This window comes from Laetiporus sulphureus (genome assembly GCF_001632365.1).
Source record: "Laetiporus sulphureus 93-53 unplaced genomic scaffold LAESUscaffold_55, whole genome shotgun sequence".
NCBI classification, from domain to species: Eukaryota; Fungi; Basidiomycota; class Agaricomycetes; order Polyporales; family Laetiporaceae; genus Laetiporus; species Laetiporus sulphureus.
Window position 1 is genome coordinate 133,065 of NW_024468564.1, and position 23,868 is coordinate 156,932.

At 50.1% G+C, this 23,868-nt stretch overlaps 10 protein-coding genes across 10 annotated transcripts; 5 read left to right on the forward strand and 5 right to left on the reverse strand.

The window, feature by feature from the left end:
• Positions 1-336: 336 nt before the first annotated feature.
• On the reverse strand, positions 337-645 carry LAESUDRAFT_635580 (uncharacterized protein; the record flags this gene model as incomplete). The annotated part of the gene is made up of 2 exons (XM_040903447.1): positions 337-390; positions 442-645. Coding segments are annotated over 2 exons (258 nt in total), but the record flags the coding sequence as incomplete, so codon positions are not given.
• Positions 646-788: 143 nt separating this feature from the next.
• LAESUDRAFT_763402 (uncharacterized protein) lies at positions 789-2,615 on the reverse strand (the record flags this gene model as incomplete). The annotated part of the gene is made up of 3 exons (XM_040913246.1): positions 789-1,072; positions 1,178-1,831; positions 1,889-2,615. The coding sequence occupies 3 exons, from the start codon at positions 2,613-2,615 to the stop codon at positions 789-791; spliced, it is 1,665 nt and encodes a 554-aa protein (XP_040759555.1).
• A 4,456-nt stretch (positions 2,616-7,071) lies between these two features.
• Positions 7,072-9,630, forward strand: LAESUDRAFT_730895 (acyl-CoA dehydrogenase NM domain-like protein). Its single transcript, XM_040909922.1, has 8 exons — positions 7,072-7,215; positions 7,275-7,473; positions 7,529-7,648; positions 7,704-7,850; positions 7,908-8,424; positions 8,480-8,534; positions 8,589-9,062; positions 9,119-9,630. Exons 1-8 carry the CDS (start codon positions 7,095-7,097, stop codon positions 9,163-9,165), a joined length of 1,680 nt encoding a protein of 559 aa, XP_040759556.1. The 5' UTR covers positions 7,072-7,094; the 3' UTR covers positions 9,166-9,630.
• On the reverse strand, positions 9,477-11,657 carry LAESUDRAFT_707048 (iron permease; the record flags this gene model as incomplete). Its single annotated transcript, XM_040906646.1, has 11 exons — positions 9,477-9,830; positions 9,889-9,950; positions 9,998-10,300; positions 10,365-10,452; positions 10,508-10,676; positions 10,742-10,850; positions 10,906-10,985; positions 11,042-11,147; positions 11,218-11,323; positions 11,378-11,503; positions 11,568-11,657. The coding sequence occupies 11 exons, from the start codon at positions 11,655-11,657 to the stop codon at positions 9,477-9,479; spliced, it is 1,593 nt and encodes a 530-aa protein (XP_040759557.1).
• Positions 11,658-12,861: 1,204 nt separating this feature from the next.
• On the forward strand, positions 12,862-13,550 carry LAESUDRAFT_739028 (uncharacterized protein; the record flags this gene model as incomplete). Its single annotated transcript, XM_040910962.1, has 4 exons — positions 12,862-12,940; positions 12,987-13,080; positions 13,132-13,444; positions 13,470-13,550. 4 exons carry the CDS (start codon positions 12,862-12,864, stop codon positions 13,548-13,550), a joined length of 567 nt encoding a protein of 188 aa, XP_040759558.1.
• A 604-nt stretch (positions 13,551-14,154) lies between these two features.
• LAESUDRAFT_730896 (uncharacterized protein) lies at positions 14,155-14,962 on the forward strand. The gene is made up of 5 exons (XM_040909923.1): positions 14,155-14,182; positions 14,299-14,363; positions 14,423-14,447; positions 14,497-14,551; positions 14,606-14,962. Exons 4-5 carry the CDS (start codon positions 14,533-14,535, stop codon positions 14,860-14,862), a joined length of 276 nt encoding a protein of 91 aa, XP_040759559.1. The 5' UTR covers positions 14,155-14,182; positions 14,299-14,363; positions 14,423-14,447; positions 14,497-14,532; the 3' UTR covers positions 14,863-14,962.
• LAESUDRAFT_663256 (uncharacterized protein) lies at positions 14,891-15,076 on the forward strand (the record flags this gene model as incomplete). The annotated part of the gene is made up of 1 exon (XM_040905046.1): positions 14,891-15,076. A coding segment is annotated over one exon (186 nt), but the record flags the coding sequence as incomplete, so codon positions are not given.
• An 896-nt stretch (positions 15,077-15,972) lies between these two features.
• LAESUDRAFT_730897 (uncharacterized protein) lies at positions 15,973-16,259 on the reverse strand. The gene has a single exon (XM_040909924.1). It carries the CDS (start codon positions 16,252-16,254, stop codon positions 16,012-16,014), a length of 243 nt encoding a protein of 80 aa, XP_040759561.1. The 5' UTR covers positions 16,255-16,259; the 3' UTR covers positions 15,973-16,011.
• A 308-nt stretch (positions 16,260-16,567) lies between these two features.
• LAESUDRAFT_451582 (uncharacterized protein) lies at positions 16,568-17,089 on the reverse strand. Its single transcript, XM_040902522.1, has one exon. The coding sequence runs from the start codon at positions 16,991-16,993 to the stop codon at positions 16,673-16,675; it is 321 nt and encodes a 106-aa protein (XP_040759562.1). The 5' UTR covers positions 16,994-17,089; the 3' UTR covers positions 16,568-16,672.
• A 2,309-nt stretch (positions 17,090-19,398) lies between these two features.
• LAESUDRAFT_739029 (terpenoid synthase) lies at positions 19,399-20,645 on the forward strand (the record flags this gene model as incomplete). Its single annotated transcript, XM_040910963.1, has 4 exons — positions 19,399-19,552; positions 19,702-19,876; positions 19,923-20,205; positions 20,259-20,645. 4 exons carry the CDS (start codon positions 19,399-19,401, stop codon positions 20,643-20,645), a joined length of 999 nt encoding a protein of 332 aa, XP_040759563.1.
• Between the last annotated feature and the right edge of the window lie 3,223 nt (positions 20,646-23,868).

Here is a 23,868-nt window from a genome sequence, read left to right on the forward strand (position 1 = left end):
TGTCAGCATTCTTTTCGAGCTCTTCTTCAAGAACATGTCTCTGAATTGATGAAATTCTGGAGGGACGAACTTGGACCAATATTCTTTGTCCTGTGTCTCTTCTGCTGGCTGTTCTACCAAATGCTCCTTTACCTTCTTGCTTATGCCGAGGATGTCGTGCACCATGTTACGAAGATCCTGGTCTTGCAAGTCTATCCAGTTGATGAAGCTGTCTTCCTGATCCCACCTGTCATCCTGGTGTACGTCGGGGAGAATTGCTTCATCTTCAAGTCGAGGTTGCGATAGAAGGTTGACTTCTTCCTCGCTTACTCTGACTTGTTGCTTCTTTGTGTGTCTGCACCTTGAGAATGTGACCTCTCTGTGTTCCCAGTCAACTCGGGGGTTATGTTCCTGTAAGAACTTCATGCCAAGGATCATTGACATTCATCCGAGGTTTGTGACGAGCAAACTCTCAGTTGATCGGTGCCCCCCGATTAAGATGCTTGTGACTACATGATGAGTAATTGCGCTGCCCTTGTTGGAACTGGCATCTGCATTGAGGATTCTTATTTCATGGTTTAGTGGTGTCATCTTAAACTCATGTCTTTGAGCGAATCTCTGATCGATATAGCAAGAGAATGCTCCAGAATCCAGTAAGGCCGTTGTCTGGACTTCCTGTGATACGAATTTTATTGGCAATTTGATCGAATGTTTAGAAAAACTGGCAGATGCAATATATAGATGATCGCTAGGTACATTCCTTCTCACGGTACTAATACAATGGTCCTGAAGTGTAGTGCCAGACTCGTCTACACTTCGTACAGAAAATTCTCTGAGAATTTATCGAGCTCGTTGATTCTCGCATTGGTGTCCTTAACCATTGATGCCGATGCCGTTGATGCTGATGCCGTTGATGCTGCATCTGTGCCCTTTGCCTTGTTCTTGTCTTTGCTGGATGGGGGAGTAGTCGAGGTGGTGCTCATCCCACAAAGTGCAGCAATTGCTTGCTCCAATGCCACAATTTGAGGTGATGTATCCGAGCTACCTTCTTCTTCGACTTGTCGAACCTTCTGTGCTTTTCCCTTTCCTTTACCTTGAAGAGTGTTGGTTCATGTTTGGAACTGTTTGCCTTTGTACTCAGGTTTGGAAGAGGGACACCTTTTCCCTCGCTCGTAGGCATGCTTTCCACAAAACAAACATAGTTTGTTTGTCAGCCACCTGTCCTGTTTGGGGGAAAGTTCGTATGTGATCCTTGCACTCGTATCCATTGCATTAGGGTCCTTGGGGGTGGTCGCCTTTGTCGCCATGGTCTGTCCAGTAGACTTATTGCCCAAGATTTGCTGGAGGTGTTTGATTTCTATCTCCAGGCAGAATTCAAGGTAGTCCATCCAAGTGGTTGGAATCTTGGAGGGGTCTAGAGTCTCTGTTACCGACATGACCATCTGGATGTGGATCAACCATTGTTCTCTAATTTTGACAATCAGATCTTCGTCCGAGTATCCTGATTCGGGGGCGTAGGCCCTGAAATTCTCTGTGAAGGCGATCATTGTCTTGTGGCGGGTTGTGCAGTGCGCATCTAGCATTGCCTGTGCCATGTGCTTGGGGTCAAGCATCTTGTATGCCATTTCTAGTTTCCTGGTGTATTCTGCCCATGTTCCAACATCTTGTTCAGAGGCGAGCTTGATTGCATACTCTTTCATGTACAGAGCTGCTCCTCCTTCCAGATGTGCATTGGCCTGCCGAATTTTGTCCTTGTCGTCCGTAAAGTGGTTATAATCGAGCCAGATGAGAAGGTTCGTGAACCAGGTCTCAAAATTCTCCGATGACTTTCTCCCTGAATATTTGGGAGGATCTGGGAGCTTGATTCAGTGGGGCGATTGACTGGATTGGCCGGCCGGTTGTTGGATACCTGTGGGAGGCACATTGATTATAGTATTGTTGAGCTGAGATTCCAGCCCAACGATATAGGTCATGGTCTTTTCCTGCGCCTCCTTCAGGGTGACCATGTTTTCGTAAAGGGCATCCATCTGGCCCTTTACTTTGTCCTTGTAATTTTTGAAGTCCTTGCGGATTGCTTGGGCCTCAAGCGTCATATTGTTGTTCGCTTTGACGAGCCGTTCTATATCGGCGGAGAGGGTGCCGATCTGGGCTCTTGCAACTTTTAGCTGGTCTCGCGTTTCTACTGCCATGATTTCGACATGAATGTGAGCCATTATCTCTTCTTCTAACGAGGCCACCGTGTGCTCATGACGTTCATCCATCTTTTGACGTAGTGCCTCATAAGAGCTCACAATGTCCCTCATGATGAATGCTCGCACCACATTCATCACCCATTCTTTGACGTCATTTGGAACGGTGGTGGGTGCAGCGGCATTGGCAGCTTCCTCGATTGTGTCATAAGAGATACCCTGCCATTCCCAAGTTGCGGGTGTGGTAAACTCTGGCAGGGTGGTGGGTGACGGGTTCCTGACTACTCCTGACACCTTGGGTGTGCTGCTAGTATGGGGTTCTTCTGCAGGGGCAGCTGGGCCTGCTTCAGATGAAACAGAGGTGGCCTGACTCCTCCAGGGGTCCGTAGGCTCACTTGTGGTGTGTCCTCCTGGGAACGCAACACTGCCAAGGTTGTATTGTGACATTGGGATCGATGTCGAGGATAGTGAAAATGATGTGACAGACAGTGTGTGAATCGACCAATCCTTGGTCTTAGCCTTGTGATATTATTTTAGAAGGGGATCTCGGGATCTTCCTCAATGAGTCCCTCTTCAACTAGTTCCTCTCGTAAAGCCTCTGCTCGGTAATGCCAATATTCTTGTTCTTCCTCGAAATCAGGGATGAGACGGAATGGTGCCGAGTAGTTTGTGTAGGTGTGTACTTGTACCGTGTAGTGGTAGAGTACTTGCTGCTAGTTGGCGACGAGAGGTTGATAGATGAAGTATGCGGTGCAGATGATTGTGAGTTGTCCCTGCGCTGGGCGGTAAAAGTCTACGATGTAGTTTTCGTATATAAAGCTGATCGTGTATCTCGGCATGAAACTGCGTATGCGGTGGTACAAAAGTATTACTGATCCTAGTAAGGCCAGTAGCACGACTCCTTCTCAAATCTCACAATGCCTCTTCCTATGCGCTCCTGCTCCTTGTTGATTCCCCTAAATGAAATCTTTTCTAGTCCCACGCAAAGCTTGATAGCGATGCATCTATCGACGAACGTGAAGTCGTCGCCTCTCCCAATCCTCTCGTTTAACGCTCCTAGGTGTCGCAGAATGCGATCGCGACACTGGATTTGTGCCTCCATGAACTTGGCAGCGATATAAGGCTGCTGTAGGACCTTGTACCGCTAAATGGTAGCATATACAGTGAGCGTGATATTCTCTGGAAGCGTGCCTTTGGGGTTCTCATTTATGCCGAGAGGGTGATAACTCTTTGAGAGTGCGAAGGTGAGGACAGTGGTAGCGTCGTCGTTGGACCACCAGTGGAGTTTGTAGATAGGGATGGATGGGTCAGATGCATTTTTGGGAATTGCTTCGGCCCACGAGCTGACCTTAGTGCGAAGCTTCTGTAGATCTGAGTGATAGTCGTTGGGCTTGGCTCAGAGTAGGTTGCTTGCTGTCAGATGACGAGTGCGTCTGGGGTCGAGGTTGTAAGGATGATAGCGTCCGTTGGGCGGAACGATACCGTTGTGCACTTGAGACCCTTTACCGGTCGATGCAGCACTGTTCCTTTTGAAGGAAGAAAGCAGCTTAGGTGGTAGAGGTGAGGTGGAATGATATGAAGGAAGTGGTGTGGAAAAAGCCCTGCCCTGGGCGGATGTGTCTCTGGGCAAAAATGCGTGGCTACCAGTGTTAGACGCTTGGTAGGGGCGTAAAAGGTCAGTCTTATTCTAATGTCATAGCACGTCGATGACAAAGATAGACAACCAAATAAAGAGTCCCCTTGAGGGTCTCCTGGCTAAGAGCTGACAGCGATGAGCTGTGGCGATACGACATGCCCACTGACGAGGCCCGAGTGCTAGTCGCAGAGCGAGACTTACTGGCGAGGCAGAGGGCACTATCACAAGGTGAGAATGCAAATATATGTATAGCATGCTGAGAGTGTCTGGTAAGACCCCTCTGTGATGGTAGTGGTGGATGAAGGAGAATAAAACTGAGGTCTCTCTTCGTCTTGCTGGTCCTTATATACATGATTGTCTAGCTACTGTACAGTACTACATAAGCGAGTCACACGCTGTGCTACTGGACCGTGCTGCAATCATACGACTTGTCCCAATTATCCTGATTGGTTGCCTAATAATACCCCGCAGAGACGGAGCTCCTCTTGAGCACGCAATATGACATCATGGCAATTGCGACATATGACGCAATGCCAAGGAGTTCAGTGTCACATGACTATGCCGAGAGAGATCTGAGGTCATGTGACTAGATGCCTTGTTATCTTATCTCATTAGGTCACGTGACTTTTTGTACGACGTGAAATGATTAAAAATGGTATGCTTCTAATAGCATTTGTTCCTATAATGACTTATCAGGTAAAAACTGTGACACTCAGCTCCTTGAACAATGTCATCTCAGTTGTCCTTATCTGCCTCTTCGCCACTGCCCCAGTCTGACCACTCTTCTTCGAATAATATATACCCAAAGTCCTCCTCTTCTGCGGCCACTGCTTCTTGCGAGGTCTCCTCTGCATCGTCCAGGTTGTCTTCGAAGTGGCCAGCATCCAATGGTATGTCTTGGTGCTCGAGTTCACTTTCTGTTGGTGTCATGTCTATACCATGTTAGTCGCCGTGCTATCCAGGAGGTGCGAAAATGTCAAAGTCGAACTCGTTGCAGCTGTTCGGAGAGGACACGACGTCTTGGGGACCTGGGCCAATTTTATGGGGTGCATGGCCAGTGATGTGACAATCATGTGATCGTAATATCTCAGCCCCAGGATGAGTCCTCGCCTTGTTCCACACCACATCATTTCTCACGCACCTAGCTACCCCTTAAATACCTGCACAGTTCTACCTGGATCTGGAAAGACCACTTAGAATCACTGCAGGTACGTCATCCAGGGTCCCAGTGTATGTAGAAAGAGCATGTTGGGTGAGCAGACTGGCAGTGGGCCCCTGACTGTCCGAGTCAGTGCACGCTGAACTCCAAACCCTTTAGGCGATGAGGACGTGTCTGCATGCTCAAGTCCCAATGACATCTTAGTGATGATGAGCTGGCCTGCTTTGGGTGCGGCACATATAGGCTGACAGCAGAGGAGGTTGAGGACATGCACAAGGATGTGAACAGCATGCATTTACGTGCTCGGTATTCGATCCAGCTTGCTACCATTCTGTTCGGGTAAGGAGCAGCATATTCCGTCTTTGATTCTTTCATATTTCACAATCGCTGTCTTGAACAGACTCAGGTAAGCTTGAAACCCTTCATAGACCAAGATCAAAATGCTTCGACAATACACGAACCATATGACATAGCGCGTACTAGACTTCAAAAAGCATTCCTCAGATGTAAAATCTGAGTACTTTACTTGATGGAACAGACAATTATAGATTCACAGCAATCTGTCATGTACGTTTCTCTATGCTAGGCTGTGATACCGTTTCCAGACAGCCTGATCCACGCTGCAACTGTGCGAACCTATATTTGTCAAACATGCCCAGGTTTGGCTTCCTGAGACGTGACGGAGAGTCGAGCAGCAAAGAATTCCTACCCGGGAGAGACGTCGAGAGATCTTCTCCCTTTCAAGTTCGGGCAACTGCGCTGGTAAGGTTCTTCAGGCACTGTCATCTTACCATTTACACCATCACTTACAGAATGAGCGGCACTTGCACCTGGCATCCCCAGTGACCTGGTCTCAAAGGAGAGTCAGGACGCTGTCAGATTAGCTCGCAGGAGAGCTCCGACTTCAGAATCATCTCATGAGCTCCTGTAGGCAGTTCAAACACTACATCAAACCCACCTTGATGCGCCCATGTCCCTTGATCGTCCTGCTGACTCCGTTGGGGTAGAAATACAAATGCCAGCTGCTAGCCGTGTTTGACCGATGGACTCCATCATGCTCACATGTGTACCACTAGCCGGAGGAGAGCCGACGCACGCAGACATCCGTTAAGAGCAATCGAAGCACGCGCTAGATGCGGCGATCATGGAAGTAATGAAGAGTGCAGAAAGAGCTGCTGAGTGGCTGAAAGGGGAGACGATCGTCGCGGTGAAGAGCCACTTTCCACCCGAGGTGAGCGTGATTAAGTACCGTATCGAAGGATTAGTGGAGCAAAATTCTTGAGCATCCGATTGTTGGCGTGCGCTTTTTGAATGCATGGAACGAGTAAGTGGTACACTATGATGTATGCACATGCTGATCGGTCAGTTAGAAATTTATTCGGGAGATCGATGGTGACCACAACGGAAACACGTTCGAGTGAGGAATGCGCTGCTCCTTCACTCATGGACTGAATTCGTGAGAACCTTGGAAGTTCAGCATGATGTGTCCCGGCACTTCTGGCCTCTTCCGTCACATTCCATCCCTCTTGTCATTTGAGCTATCGCACTTCGGCGACTCTCTCATGCACTGTTCTCTGGCCTGCCTCTGACTCGCTCCTCCGCCTGCTCGCAATCATGCTGCCATGTCACTTCAGTCTCTCTCCTGATTCTCCTACCTGTTGCCGCCTTGCTCTCTTCGTCGTGTTCTAGTGTTTGGACATTGCACATTATAAACCATTGCTGTATTCGAGTAGAATTGAAATATATGGTATTCTTACAATTAATAGGCCGGATCTTATAATCATCGGGAAAAATTATAAACTATCCTACGCATCCTGGGCACGATTATAATGCGTGATCAGAATGGTCGATCTTACAAGCCATTATAATGATAGGGGGGTTCTTGTGAAACTCAGAGATCCATTATACTAGTAGGCCAGAATGGTCATGGTAAATAAGAATAGGGGGGGTTTTCAAGGTATTATAAACCCTTTATAATCTTTTTGCACTTTTGCTGATGGCAGCAGTCCACTGGCATTGGATTGTACGTTCGTTGAGCTACGAAGCGCCCGCAAACCGTGTCTTGCCGCTAGCGTTATTTGACGGGCGACAAGGAAAGCCGCCCACATCTCTGGCGCTACCACACGTCATCATGTATCTCACCCGGCAACTCGCTCAAAGCGCCCTATTCCAGCCGTATGCCGAAGATCTATCGCTGGATGAGCGTATACGACTATCCTACGAGCGCGCTAGACAAGTCGGGCGTTTGTATGGTCAGTAGGAATTAGTCTAGACACGTGTACTTTACTGATTTGCGTTTGTTCTGCATCAGCACTCACCGCCCATGACGTCCTCACCCTGTCGCCTAAGTTTTGGGACCTACATATCGATCCAATCTGCACGATGGATGGAGCGATGCTGTCTCTGCTCACATTGCAATACAACCTTTGCGCCGGGACATTGGCAATGTTTTCCGGGCGACAACCTCATCTGAATGACGTATTGAAAGAGGTTCTCGCATTTAACGTTTCGTGCGTCATCTATCATGGATCAAAGAGCATTTGAGCATTATATAATTGCATTTAGAGGCCAGTTCTGTCTCACCGAAGTCGGGCACGGTCTGAACGTGTTCCACATGGAGACGACCGCAACCCTCCTATCTAATGGAGAGTTTGACCTGCACACTCCAAGCGAGTCCTCTGCAAAGTACGTCGCGGAAATCTGATCTTCACTTCGACACGTTGACACTCGGGGTGTCAAGGTTCATGCCACCCACTTCTCCTACAGGTATTCCTTGCATCGCGGTCGTTTTTGCGCGGACTGTGGTGGAGGATGAGGATCGTGGTGTCAAGCCATTCATAGTCCGTCTGAACGATGGTACCACGATGGAATCCGGGGTCATATGCAAGTAGGTAGGTCGACGTTTCGCGTATATATATCCTAACGAGAGACTCGTTATGATTAGGCTTCTCCCTCAACGTGGAGGCTCCCGACCCCTTAACCACTCAATGACATATTTCAACCATGTCCGTCTGCCATCTTCTGCGCTTCTGGGTAGTATCGAAAAGCCAGCGGATTTCCGAGCTTCGTTCTTCGAGAGTATCTCCCGCGTCGCGGTCGGTACTCTTGCACTCGGATCCAATTGCCTCCCGGCATTGCAGGTTTCATCCTACATAGCGGCTCGCTACAGTCTACGACGTATGGTCGTCGACCGCGACGGAAGTCAGAAACCCATCATGGGCTTTCAGACCCAAAAGGCGCCGATCGTCACTGTATTAGCACAGTCATTCGTGATGCAAGCTCTGCACACGAAGGCAGTTTCAATATTCAGAGATGTCTCGTTTGACTTTCGCATTCGTCATGCTATGGCCACGATACTCAAGGTCGTCATGGTTACCCATGCGCAGGCGGCCCAATTGATGTTGGGAGACCGCTGCGGTGCGCAAGGACTGTTCGAAGTCAATCAGCTATCAGCGATGCACGTATGTAGTATTGATCTCATCTTGGATCGACGCCGATCTTGATGGTCATCCATAGGCGGATTTGCGCGGCAGTGCGATTGCGGAAGGAGACATGCTTGTAATTTCGATTCGTGAGTATGCAACCCCTGTCAAGCACGGCCGACGAGACTCACCCGCGAGGACAGGCCTTGCCACTGAGCTCCTGCTTGGACGATACGCTGTGCCTGATACAACCAATGCTGATAGTATCCTCGCCAAGCATGAACGCGGCATGTTCGATGAACTTCGAGGGCTGCTTGCCAAGACGGGCGGACACCGTAGCACAGGATACAACCAACTCGTCCTTCCCGAGTGTTCAAACCTAGTTCTCGCGATTGGCCACCGTATGGCGTACGATGCAGCCATCGAGATGGAGGTGGACGCTTGTCTTGTGGACCTTTACGTGGCAAGCTGCGTGAAGGCCGATCCTGCGTGGTACGCGGAGAAGATGGGTCTATCCAGGATGGATCAAAAGATAATGGAGGTAACTGCGGTAGAGGCCGTGTATGATCGTCTGGAGGAGTTCCTCACAAGGCTAGACGTCGAGCCGTATGTCTCTGCACCGATAGTCTCCCAGGATAGATGGACAGAGTTTGTAGGCCTTTTGAAGACTTTCAAAGGTGCGGATGCTTTTTCAAGGAATTGAAGTGGATGCTCAAAAGACGTGTGGCTGCAGGTGAGGCTAGCGTGAATGTAACGAAAAGCACCACGGTATCTGCATAGTCGACGGCATTCTGAATGGTCCAAGTACCTACAAGCACTCGAGCGGCCCCGGAACCACCGCAATACTGAAACACTGCTAATCTGCAATGTTGTCGGTGTCTTTGCACAGTCGCATGCACATCCTACTACGGACATCTTTGCTAATACTACTTAACGAACATTATTATTGTCATAATGGCCAACGTATGCGGTTACGATCGAAATGTGATGTAAACAGCCACTGGTCTTGCATTCCAGAACTTTGTAAATCGTGTATCATGAGTATATGAGAATGAACAGAATGCAATGTTAATCGCCACCGAATATTTGCCCTATTTGCTATCAGCAAGCTTATCTAATACGACATTCTGTTCCGCGTCGGTCTTCTCTGTCTCGTCAAGCTTCCAGACATCATCCGTATACGTATGGAGCGGAAGTGATCTCATAAGCAGACTAGACAACAGTCCGACGCCCGCGATGGCGGTCAACACCTCCCAAACGACCTTCAGGCTTTCCGCGAATGCGACGCGGACTTCCGTCTGCAGCGGCTCCGAGATGTCCTTGAGGAGCGGGATGGTCGCGTAGGCGATGGTTGTGCCCTGAGGGAACTCAGCGAGGAACTCGCTTGGCATATGTTTTTCCAGCTGGTTCTGTAGAACTGCTCCGCCGATCGTGATACCCCAGACCTGTCAGACGAAGATCATGATAACGGACTGGACTGAAAACGGGGGAGCCTGAACGTACCTGAGCGAAGTTGCGCAAGAACATGAAGAATGCAAGTGCTGGGGCATTCTGGGATACCGGCACTATTTTGCTGGTTAGGAAACGTATGTAGGACTATAGGTGAGCTTACATGGTGCCAGTACTGGGAAATACGTGGTTGTCAGAAGCCCTCCGAGCCCTATCGCGGCCATAGCGAGAAAGCCTATAGCGTGCCCTCTAGGTGTCTCTTCTTTCAAATCAATAAGGAGAGCGGTTCCCAGGATGAGGAACACCCAGGAAATCCACAATTGCGGACGATACTTCTGCATGGTCTTCACGGACACGCCGGCTACGATGCCGATCGGGGCCACGATCAGGGCTACGACGAGCTGGTTGACGCCGGCGCCGATGGCGGACTCGCCTTTGCACGCTTGGAAGTATACTGGGAAGTAGTCTGCCGATGCGTTCGAGCGTCAAGAGATTAGTTACGGGAACACTTGTGTGGAATGGTTGCTTACATATGATGCCCATGAGCACGATTGGCATCAGGAACGTCTGGAGGTATCCACTGATCCCGGTGATCGTTGACATCAAGACAAATGGAACCTACGAAAAGCGTTAGCAGGACGGTAGAGCTTTACGAAAGTGTTAGAACACGGACTAATGGTCGTCTTGGGATAATTGCTTCGTAGAGAAGGAAGCCAGCGAGACCCACGAGGCCTAGGATGAGCGGGACGAGAACATGTGCAGAACTCCAAGCATATTGTATTCCGCTCCACGTGAGAGCAATCACGCACGCAGTCGTTGAGGCAATAACGAACGCATTCCCACTGTGCAGATATCAATCAGCATATTGCATGAAGTAATGGGAGCCGAATTAAGGACATGGACGTACATCCAGTCGACTTGAGCGACCTTCTGCCGAAGGGAGCCTGGAGGTGTACGAACTTTGAGGAAGAGGAACATCAGCATGCCGGATACCCCACATATCGGTATGTTGAGATCTATATTCCTCAAAAGTGAGCATCTCGCGGGGCGGTTGTAAGATGCAATGCATACAGAAGAGCCATCTCCACTGGCCTGCCTGCGCTAGCGCACCGCCGACGATTGGCCCCACGCCACTTGCCGCTGCCCAAGCTCTAAGGACGTCTCAGCACGGCTGACTTCATCGTTACAGCTCTTAAAGACCACTGACATCCCCACAATGCCATTGAAAACCCCTCGTTCATGTAGAGGGGCCAGATCGGATATGATTATAGCTGTTATCGCAGCAATGCCACCTCCACCCAAGCCTTGAACGGCTACCATAAGAACACAGGTATCCGTGAGCAAGCCCATATTATCAAGTGCTAGTTATAGCTATATGCTCACCTCGACCGGCAATCAAGAAGTTCATGCTCTTAGCTACGCCGCAGAGGATGCTGCCCACGGTCATAACAAACAACGAACACAAAATGACGATCCTTCTTCCAAATATCTGTGTAGCACAAGTCAGCATTACAGATATGGGACGCATTCCAGGAAGTATAACCTGCGCTAGGCCCCCGGTCATAGGAATGAATGCAGTTGCAGATAACGCGTATGCTGAGCCAACCCAAACAAAGTCTGACCCACGAAGATCGTTCACAATCGTCGGAAGTGCGGTGGATACCGCGGACTGCGCAGACGACCGATGATTGTCAGATGTACGGCTCCATGTTCGAGAAAGTAGCGATACCGACCAGTTCGAGAGCTGTGATTACCGTAGCTATGCTAATACCTAGAAAAACAAGCCAGAAACGAAAATCACGGGGAGGGCTGGCCTGTGCCATGGAAGAAGGGGACGTGTCGACGATTGAGGACGTTGAGTTCTCTTGCATGAGTGTGCTACGACTGTGAGGAGTCTGGGATATTACCTGCGAGAGAATGAGGGTGTGGAGGCTATCTAATAACGGGTGCGATATCGGAAATTGACGAAAGAAGGGGAAAGTGGGAGGTCAGGTTCGAATGTATGACCGATGAAACAGGCTTCAGCATGTAGGGAACATGTAATCGGAAAATCGCCACGCCGCAACATGCAGTAGATGGCCAAGGGAATATGTTTCAAGTTCGTGATTGAACTCAGCCGATTGATGCACAGCTCCCTTCAGTGCAGATCACATTGCAATTGGCTCCGTAAGAATAAGCTGGGTGTGAAATGGCGACGCCACTCAATCGATGCTAGAAGAAATATCCCATGTCAATGAGGATGTGTCGGTAACAGTGATGATTAGCGTCGCTGCACCGAGAACGACAGAAAGTCGTAAGAATCGTACTTGTCGTCTTGTGAACCTGTGTGATATTCCAGATTAGACGTAATGTGCCTATCGTGAAATGGTATGGCCGAAACCGACGGGTAGGCGTCGGGATACATCAAGAGATATTGATCTGAAACAATCACTTGCGGGCCTTTTGGGATTCATTATCAAAGAGCCCAATCTTTGACTCTTGAGGCAGTTGAACCACTCATGACGAAACGTCTCATACGCGTGGTGCGTCGCTGCTAGTACGAACCTTGTGTGAAATTTGAGGACCCGTCTTTTCGGGATTTAACGCCAGGCACAGCGACCAGACACAAACATCGTCCCACAATCCGCATAGCAGCAGCTGAGGCAGTTCCCGTATGTCGCCGCAAAATCCAAACGATACGGCCAATGCATAATCCGCGTTCATCGAGCTCAATTCGCACGTCGCATGTTACGCGGCTAGACAAAGCGCAACGGATCATATCGTGTCTATGCATCCATCGTAAGTCACGGATCTATAAAATGTCTTGCAATGATTCGCTTATCTGCTTTCCTTGCATCACCAAACTGATTATTCTATTCGGTTGGAGTACGGCGTGATACCTTTTGAACTGGCGAGAGTCGTTCATTGACGGTCGATTCCTTCGCAATGGATGCAAGACTCACTCATTTGACGAAATACGTCGAACATTTGCAGACGGTGTTTCTCACGTCCAAAATTGTTCTCGGTAGATAATAGGAAGCGTTATTGATGCCCGTGGCTCGCATAATCCTTGAAGAGGCTGTCGTATCTGATTTCAGGGGTGTGCTCCTGCATATCCTTTCGAATGGTCAGTCTGAAACTATAACGTGGAATTACACTCACATCTATCGAAGGGGGAGGCCTCCAGTACATAAAGCTCCGTAAGGCGCTCACCAAGCTGCCACCGCCTGCCATGACAAACATAGCAGCGCGTCACATACCTACCGCGTTAGTCCTAGACTCAACAACTGGCAACAATGGACTTTAATCCTCAATCAGGTTAATGGCTCCTTCGAACCCAATCCTTCATCTCCTCATGATCCCTCCCATCGCCCTCGTCTATGCATTCTTCTACGTGGTGAACAGCCTTTGCGGGCACCCGCCCATCTTCACGGGGCTCCGCGCAACCTTTAACAGCGCCGATGCGCTGCCTTCGCTCACTGATCCTGCCGACGTGAGCTCCACACCGGGGCTGTATGTCTACTCCGACCACGACAAGATCACTCTCGCGCCGAACGTCACTGTACACAGCTCCGAGGCGGAGTCAAAGGAATTTGACATAGCGGTACAGAAGTTCGCCAATACCGGTCATGTGTCACATGCGCAGTGACCCGGAGAGATACTGGGGAGCAGTGCGTAGACTGTGGCAAAGAGCCCTCGCCAAGTCCACTGGTTCATCTCTGTCTTCGACCCTTTGAGTAAGAGCATATGTAACTCGAGACAAAGTATCGCTGGAGAGAAATTCATGTTTCATATGCGACCAGACCGCGCATGCAGAAAACGACAGATCCTCTTTGTGGACGAAAAACTTTGTATGGCGGGTAGCGAGACTATCACAGAGTAGTAAAATTGTGGATCCTAGTACGAATGAGTGAGCCGCCCAGCTTTCGGGAACTTGAAGGACGAACAAGAAAATGATGAAAGTGACACTGCACCTTCCGGCGCGGCAATTCATTCGGCCGTACATGGTCAAAGTTTCAGTCTTCCGCTCTAGTCGCAGATGATAATGAGGGCGTGAAAGTTTGACAAAATGCAGGACACATCTGGATTCTGAGTTAGACAGCCATTAATTGAGTTTGTCAAAATGTTCCAACGCATTCAAGTTCTGGCGCTCCGGAAACGGTATGCGTCACGGCTTGGATCACACACTGTCACGTCGATCAATCACGTTCGTGTCACGCTCAATATCAATCAATACCAGAACAGAAAGTGGCCACAGACTGCCACGAGTGGTGCGAAGGTCCGCTGCCACTGAATGGTGACTGCAAAAACCTCCGGTATCGCTTTGCTCATAGGAAGCTAGTCGAATTGCGGCATAGGCTCATACGGCGTGAGTATTCTTCCTTTTTCTCAGTGATCATATATCTATTTCTCCTTGCTTGTTACACTGCGCGGTCTCGTAATTCGTTCAATTCATACTGTATTTATTGACATCCGCTGAGCAAGAGCCTCCCCCGCATATGTGGACACATGCAATGTCATTCGTAGGCGAGTCCGTAAGCACAAGAAATGTAATCTTCTTATCCGCGATTGAATGGCGACTTATTGACGTCTTACTCGCTTGTATAAGCAGCTTAAGGCGATAAGAAGCACAAGTAAAGTGCGAACTTTTTTTCATGGCCGCCGCCGATTGTTTATCTATAGGCGGAGTTGCGCGGCGGTGCAATTGCGGAAGGAGACATGGTCGTAATCTCGATCCGTGAGTATGTAACCCTCGTAGGCATGCCTAACGAGGATTCACTACTGAGGACAGGGCTTGCTACTGAACTCCTGCTTGGACGATGCGCTGTGCCAGATACAGCCAACGCCGATGGTATACTCACCCAGCATGAACGTGGCACGTTCGATGAACTTCAAGGACTGCTAGCCCGACGGGCGGGTATCATAGTACAGGATACAACCACTTCGTCCCTTCCCGAATATCTGAACCTAGTATCCGTGATTGGTTACCATATGGCGTACGATGCAGCCGTCCAGATGGGGGTGGACGCTTGTCTTGTGGACCTTTAAGTGGCAAGCTGCGTGAAAGCTGATCCTGCCAGCGTGGTATGCGGAGAACATGGGTCTCTCCAGGATGTATCAGAGAATAATGGAGATTGATGCGGTCGAGGCTGTGTATGATGGTCTGGAAGAGCTCCTCGCAAAGCTACACGTTGGGCCATACGTCTCTGCGCCGATACCCTCCCGGAGTCCCCCTGGCAGTCTCCTCCACCGCCAATGTTAGTGTCATTTGACAGGCCACAAATTGCGGTTGGAATTATGATCACATTCTGCGACCCCAATGGGCTTAATAAAGGACGACGAACATAGAGCGAGAAGCTAAGCATTCTGCTGCATCGTAGTCTATCTAGCCCATCTCACCATCTACTCTGTTGACAGCGGTGATTCCGCGCTGGCGGTAAAACATAAATTTCATAGTAAATAGACCTCTCTATGTATCTATTTCTTCGATACGCCTTCATGCTGTAGCTAAAATCTTTTGTTTGATGCAGCTCGGAAAAGTCAGCGATGGGTGTGCTCGGCTTGATTGGCTGGACAAACGAAGCTCAATCTTTCTTTCGCACTATATCCGCTAATGGCCACTAATGTTTGAGGAGTGTCAAGACTAGAAATGTATGCGACAGAACTGAATTTTTGGACCTAGAAAAACAACCTGAAGGCAAAAGCTCGTGGCCTTCTGCCCAAATTGATAAGGCAAAGCGCAAGCAGAACTAGACACCATCGTAGGAAGAGACACTGCCAGTATCCTCTGATGCTTCAAGACCGCTATACCTCCGAAATTCCGCGACGAAGGTATTCAGTGTGGCGATGTCTTGTTCACTTTGTGCCTCGACAAGTCCGACCGCTGGTCATAGCGACTCCGGTTGCTAAGGCGATGTGTCATATCCCTCTCACGAAGCTGGGACGATCTCGGAGGCGTGCCTTCGCCGTGCCATCGAAGATGGCCATTTCAACGGATTCAGGATCCCGTCGGGCAGTATGATGATCGCTTAGTGATGAAAAATGCGATGTAGGAGCATGTCTCACGGAATGAATGGGTACACCCCGATTCGGAAGGAAGACTTCCTGGAAATCACAATGGTTGTCAACGACACCGTTCGATGCAGACGTCTGAAACCTTCCATCGCAGCACCAGTGTCAGCCGTTCTGATCCGACAATCACGCCTGGAAAATCCACGAGACGGTCAGGGTCAAGTTCCGTCGGCATATCAGGGAAACCGTGCGGCGACGGTACGCGAGGCCCACAGGGCGCAGCCGGGGTAACGCGGGAGGGCGGAGGACTAGATATGGCCTGACGCTGTCGCTGAAGAGTAAGGCAGGAGAGGAGAGAGGCAGGTAGAAAAGAAGGCCCAGAGGGGCAGGTGTAGATGAGGGTGAGGGCACAATAGAGTGCGCGATCATGCGGCGGCAGGCCGCGTTAGGAAGTAACGGGAAGCGCGAGAGTGCGAGTAGGCGGGGAGCGTAGGCGCGAAGAAAACGAGATGGCGCGATCGCGCGAGAGAGGCAAGGAGGTGCGAGGGCACGAGAGATATGGGGCACAGAGGCACAAGGAACGGATGCGCGCAGCAGAACGCGGCACGCAGGAGGCGCGAATGCGCACGGAAACATATGGGAGGCGCGAATGCGCACAGAGGCGGGAACACGAGTTAACACGTACCTGGAGCCAGCGAAGAAGACCCGACCGGAGGGAGCGGCCACAGTGAATCGGCGGATTGCTCCAGGAAGGCCTCGTTCAGCTTGCAAAGGTTCTGTCGGTACACGTCTCCTGCGGATGAAGACAGGGACGCCAGCCGAGCGTGGACGTCGCCGTCAAGAGTATCTACGGCACCACTAGGATCGAGCTCGTCTGAGGCACCCCGATCAGGAGACGGATGCCGGGATGGGTCTGCCGGCATTGGCGAGGAGTGATGTTCGGGGCCCGCGCCTTCCCTTTCCGAGTAGCGTCCACGAACGGGCGCGCGTCTGTCGGTTCGACCGAACGGCCGTGATAGGATCGCGCCGGGTGGAAGGGTCCTGTGGCAGGTCTCGCTACGGTGGTGCCGGCGAAATCAGGCCTGTCCGAGGGAGGCGCAACTGGGCGAGAATCGGACCGCGTACGGTGATCAGACGGGGGGATCGCTCGGTGAATCCGCGGACCCATGGTGGAGGAGGGATGAATCGATGACGTCACCGGGTTCGATCTCCTCGGAGTTCAACGTCAACTGCACGGTGGGCAGCAACTGGAGGGTGGCAGAGGAGAGCGCCGGGCAGCTCGAAGAACAAAACTGGTGGGATGTCTGCCATTGAGGGATGAGGGAAGCGCGGGCAGACACGATGAAATGGAACGGGATGAATGACATTGTATACAAGCTGGTGGATTCGAGCGGGAGGAGATGGGGCTCGCATGACAAGATGCGTTTGTCGCGACGTCACGCATCTCGTCCTTCGACATGCCGTCACGAGTCCTACGATTCGAGGGACAAGGTCACGATGGAATCCTCGCAAGGGTGGAAATTTGCTTCATTTATTCGTGGAGATGCTGTCAAGGACGGTACAAGAGGCATGAATCGCTTCAAGGTGACCGGAGATCAACACACGACTAGACAAAAGGAGAGAGGTGCAAGCTGAAGGAGGCTCATCTGTACAGGTGAGACACATCATGCATCACGGTATTTTGGATGATGCGAGGCATCTCTGCCTCATTGTGCTAAGGTATTTTTAATGGTGCGTCCAGAGAGTCCATGCCGGGGAATTTGTGGTCTCAAAATGCAAGATGCAAGACACTATCGTTTTGGCGTGGCCAGTCGCACCATGAATTCGATGTGGACTAAGCGCTCATATCATGATCTTGTTTGTTCCATTATCTCTTCGTCCTCGGTGCTTGAAGCTTTGATGCTATTGCTTAATTTTTAGCGATGGTGTTGATCCGATATGAAACGAAGATTGCATTGCCGTCACAATCTGACACGAGGTATGCAACTTACTCACGAAGGAATGAACTAACATTCGCGGAGATTCAGACGTGGGATTTAGATCGGGGATTTGGCCTAGTTTTGGCTGGAATTCTTATCACGCCGGGCTCTGTCTCCATTATTTGGCGATTAGAGCTCCCAGAGGATGGAAATATCGCATCTGCCAGAGATCAATCTTGATTTCCCGTGATCTCCGCTCCTCCCGGGGGGAGGAATATTCGGAAAATCGAGTCCTTAGACAAGCGTATCTCCCGTTCAAAACCAATTCTGCTCGCGCTTAGCTAGCACGGCTCTCTGTACCTCCGTTGACGTTGACATCTGCAGAGCAGTCGCCAATACACCTAAATGGGTTGAGAAAAGCACGTAGGGTAGCATGACCCGTATAGTTACCTATTTACTTCAGTATAAATGATGAAACAGATGCCGCCTTGACATGTCGCCTAATTGGACAACAGTCAGACAGAACTCCGTGCCCCAGCATTGAACGTAATTAGAGACAAGGACAAATGCAAAATGAAAGCTATCGGACATCTGATCGGACACTACTCGCACAGTGAAGTCGGATGTCCCGGAACGATGTACAAGTGACCTGAGCATCTGCAACATCTCGGAGCTGCATTATGAGTCGCATGCCATGTGTTACATAAGTCATCCGCCGCGTCACGGTTGATACATGAAGCGGTACCGAATCGTCGTCCGCTGAGTCTTACAACAATGACGTAATGCACGCGTTAACATTATGGCGTCAATTGATGAAAGGGCATAATGAGCATTATAGGACTCCCATGCTCCTTCAAATGCTGATTGTGGTGATGAACATCCTTCACGGGTCCTACGCCACCGCGGCTTAGAGCGCAGAACAAGCCCAACGACCGACTCCAAGTAACGACCTCACTCGGCTTCCATGGCATCATCAGCGTCTCTCCGCTACATGTCCGGCGCCGAAACCAAACACTTGCCAAAGGAGCTCGCATCAGTCAAAAACAGCCAGCATTCGGACAAAACAGCGCCATGTTTCACATAGCGCGCAGCAGTAGTTTCAGCAACGAACGTCATTGGTAATTTCTCAGCCACTCAATGGAAAGTGGGAGGGTCTCGCCCTCGTCCTACAATCAGGCCTTATTGATCAGCTCGCTCGGCTGCCAAGGCAAAACATTAGAAGCTACAGAACGTCCAAAAGGGAGGGCCTACTTCACACGCTGCCATCGTCGTGAATCCGCTCAACGGGGGGGCGGAATCATTACATCACTGGATGCTTTCCGTGTCGTCCGTAGCGCGGGACACCTAGCCGAATTTGGTTCATCCACTACTCAAGGCGCCGTATAATTGCTGTGCGTTTGGTAAAACGACCTGATCTCGGGTAGGAGGGAGGTGGACGGAATGTCTCAGTCGTTTACCCGGTAACTTTGCGTACTCCCGTACGACGTGTCGAGGGATGAGGGACCACATAGCGCGTAACGCCTCTTGGTATATAAAAAGCAAAGCAACTGCAGTTTTCGCTGCAACACCCAAATAGTCCTAAGTCCTGCAGGCCACTACATCTTCGCTTCACTGTACCGTTTCGTGGACCATGCCCTCGCTATCCGGCTCAAAGATGCTACACTTACCAGAAACCATGGCCGCTTGGCCGTGGCCTCGGCGCATCAATCCTTGTTATGAGGAGGTAGCGGCAGAATCGAGCGCATGGCTCCGTAGTTTCAAAGCATTCAGCCCAGCATCGCAGTATGCCTTCGATAGATGCGATTTTGGTGAGTAGAACACGGAAGCTGCACAGACTGTTCGTTACATTGACCGATCGTAGGGCGTCTCGCGGCTCTTGCATATCCATCGCTCAGCAGAGGTGAGCAGAAATAACAAATGTCGACGGCAGCGTTGAATAAATGTTGTGTTATCGCAGAACATCTGCGAACAGGATGCGATTTGATGAATCTATTCTTTGTCATCGATGAGTACACGGACGTCGAGGATGCAAAAACTTGCCGAGAGATGGTGGACGTCATCATTGACGCACTAAACCACCCGCATGACCCGCGTCCAGAAGGAGAGGTTGTTCTTGGGGAGATCGCGAGACAGTAAGTCTGACATAACCAGTGTAGCGCTTTCTGACTGGCGACACAGGTTTTGGGAATTGGCAATCAAGACGGCGAGCCTGACCTCACAACGCCATTTCATCGAGAGCTTCACCGCATATCTCAACTCGGTCGTTGTACAAGCGGTCGATCGTGAGCAAGACACAATCAGCACGGTTGAAGCGTACCTGAAGAATCGACGAGAGAATATCGGTTCTCGTCCGTCGTTCTGCCTTATCGAACTCGCGATGGAGATACCCGACGAGGCATTCTACCATCCCACCATGGTTGGGCTCGCCACTTATATCACTGATCTCCTGGTACTAGACAACGTGAGTGACCGTCGGCCTGTTCATTGGAGACTTACAAACATTCTTTCTTTCAGGATATTGTCTCCTATAATAAGGAACAATCAGTTGGGGACGATCGTCATAACATCCTGACCATCGTGATGCGTCAGTTCAACGTCGACCTCTACGGCGCAATGGCATGGGCGGTGCAATATCATGAAAAGGTTGAGGCTGCTTTCATCGACGGATTGAAGAGGATTCCTTCTTGGGGAGAACAGATAGACGAGCAGGTAGATGAATACGTCCTCGGCCTAGCAAATTGGCTGAGGGCCAACGATTGCTGGAGCTTTGAGAGCGGGCGTTACTTCGGTAATAAGGGACTCGAAGTACAGAAAACCCGCTACGTGCCGGTGTTGCCCAAAGTTAAGCAAAAGTCTAGTTTACACAGAGAACAAGTTGTTGTGCCATTAGTGGACTTGTAGCGATTACTTACTAGTAATTATCGTAATCTGATCGAAGGCGAGCTGCCGGGCTGAATAAGTGACTCAAGCAGTAACGATTCGTGCTAGGAAGGCTTCAAGAACAGTACGCAGCTTCTGAAAGATGAGCGGCTCGCAGGTCAGTGAATGCGACAGTAAAGCAATACCATAGTTTGGGGGTAGGAGGGCGGCGATGTTCTGCCTACGTGAGATAGTTAAAATCGCGAGCGACGCCTCCAAGAGAGTATCGCTGGGCTTGCTGAGGCCAGGTTTGATACGAGCACTTCCTCTGTAAGTCAGCAGTTTTTGATAGACGACATCAATAGTTCACACCTCATCGTCAATTTCGCGTCTTGATTGAGTCTCGTCAACGGAAGCCTGAAACGTTCACGCTTTAACCTCGACACTGTCAATATCCGGTAAAATGTGAGAATATAGGCTAACCTGGCAGCCATCTTTAGTTAGAACGCACATTGACTTCGTTTGCGGATGCTACTAGTACAAAGAGGTGCGGACCCATAGGCGCAAAGCAGTTTGTCCGTGCCAAGTCTGTCAGCGCACACTATATGGACTCTTTCAAATGTTAACAGAATCTTTTACGAAACAGCAGGAAAATGAAGATTTATGGCGGTGGTCAAATGGCAGGCGCCCAGCATACGCCAGCCACGCGCCACGTGGTTTTCACCAGGTGCACCAGGCGCTCACCTTGTGCACTCTCAGTGATCCTCTCCGCAGCTCAATATTCAATCTTGGCCCTATTCTGCTCCCTTCCTATGGAGACCCTCCTTGCGTGTTTGTCAGACTTCTGGTTCGGTGGGAAGACTATTGAGCAGACGCTTGTAAAGGACGATGTCTCCAGCGGCGTCGGCGAGCCTGTGGACATCATCAGATAGGCGACGCGGCTGGTCAACATATTTAAAACTAGTCAACTTCTCAATTGATTGAACAGTATCTCGCAAACTGGCTCGGTTCTTTGGGTTGTACTATTTTTGTGATTCATCACTCGATAACTCTATGCCACCAAAGCAACAACTACGTCAACAGCGATGTGATCTCCTATTTGATCTCTGCGGTAAATGTGATATAGTGTTCTCATGAAAGGTACATATTGTCCTCTGCTTGATTAGCTCCCTCTTTTCTCAAACTGTGATGCCTTAGGTCCAGGTGCCTCTGTCGTGCTCTCTACGGTTTTACTTCATCACTCTGTCAAGTCTCTCAAGGTTGCTTCTCAAACATTGCTCAACACCATGATTAAAGACTTTGGCCAGAGGCCCGCAGCTGTATCTCTCGGTGTGCGGACTATGCTCCTATAGACTTGACCCACATCAATGCTCATGAATATCCTGCGGGAATTGACAATACTGGAACTGTGCGGGAGGGAGAAGAACAGCGTCGACATGAATAGAACTTTGCTTCCCAGAGTAAGTGTCAGTTGCGCTCATCCCGTACATAACATCTATCTGCAATTCGGCTCGAACAGGCACGACGGTAGCAAAAAAAATGCCAGATACCGAGAAGATGACTGTGGCAATATAATGCATGCGACTCCATCTACAATTTGGTCATGGTCTGTGACTAGGGCGTGGGAGAATATGATGGAGCGGTTTGGCAAACGTCGTGATAACGTGTTCTAGACGTTGTCTTCCGCGCTTCTTTCAAAAGAGCTGCAGTGATTGGTTTACTTCAAGAATTATGCATTCATCAGGTCGACGTTCTCGCTTCCTTAGTTCGCCCGAGAGACCCATCAAGGCCGGTATGTGCCGTAACAATGGAACCTGACGCGTGATGCATTGATGTTGGGCGCAGGCCTCGATCGCAAGGAGGCTCACCACAGCGATACAGCTATAACGTCTCCGATTGTACCGCAGAGATGGCCTTCTCCTGGCTCCAGGCCCGTGCGTGGATCGCACGCGTTCCGGAATGGGACACTACGGATCTTTTCACAGCATTGCAGTACACAAAAATGCAACGTGATTAGACGGATGGCGATGCGGAGAAATTTGCGCTTGATCCCGCACTGCATATTGACCGCTCGCCCTGTTGTCGGGTCGCAACGAAGTGACGCGTCCCAACGCCAAGATGTTTTGTGTCCTTAGTCAGGTAGTAACCGTTCATTGCCGACTCGGAGAGCCTCGCGATGTATGTCTCGTTATATAGCGACCCCGCACAGCAAAGTCGTCCATCACAGGTTTCTTTCATCCGCCATTGCATCCAACACGCAATCGATTACCACCTGGTATACTGTTCGTCATCCGCAATTTAGTCTTACTCTTGCTCCTTCCTATCATCACATTCTACGCTTTGCAGCTCTTAAAGCGTGGATTGTCCGTTTACGGCCCCGCATGGACAGACTAACTCCTTGCAGCAGTTATCACACCATTGTTTCTGGCAACACGCATTATATCTATGGTACTGGCGAGTGGAACGCGACGCTGCACGTGCGGGCGCCATTTTACCACCTCGATGGGATGGCAAGTGTATTGGAAACTTGAATGTCATGGATAAGATGATGGAGTCTCTGAATCATGGATATATTGGCGAGCAACCCCCAGAGTTGTCGAATCGGACAGAAGAAGCACTGTGTGCAACATTTGCTTACTGAGACAAGCTATGGCCAATCCACTTCTGCGTCCACCATGGATCTGCTGTACTTGTCGATTTAAAGATGTTTGAAACTTCGTCTCGATTTGGATGAAGCTACGTTCATTGCCTTCAGTCGCTCAATTCCATTGCGCTGCAATGTTGTCCACTCAGCATGCTTATTGATCTCGTTCATATACAGGCGACTTTGCCTGGCCGCTCTATGCACAGCACGGACCTATCATACAAACAAATATATGAAGTATATCACATGTGATCCGCACATTATTAAGGTGGACACTCTCTCATTTCGTCTGATTTCAGTATGTTTACTGCTTGTGCACCAAAAAGACCATCCTCGCGACCGACTTCGATAATTACATTCAAGATGCGATGGTCATAGAGCTTCTTACTGTCACGGCACGCCAATGACAAAGATAGACAACCAAAATAAGGAGTCCCCTTAAGGGTCTCCTGGCTGAGAGCCTACAGCGACGAGCTGTGGCGGTACGACGTGCCCACTGATGAGGCCGAGTCGCTAGTCGCAAAGTGAGACTTACTGGCGAGGCGAGAGGCGCTATCACAAGTGAGGGTGATACTAGATATATAGCACACTGAGAGTGTCTGGTAAGACCCCTCTGTGATG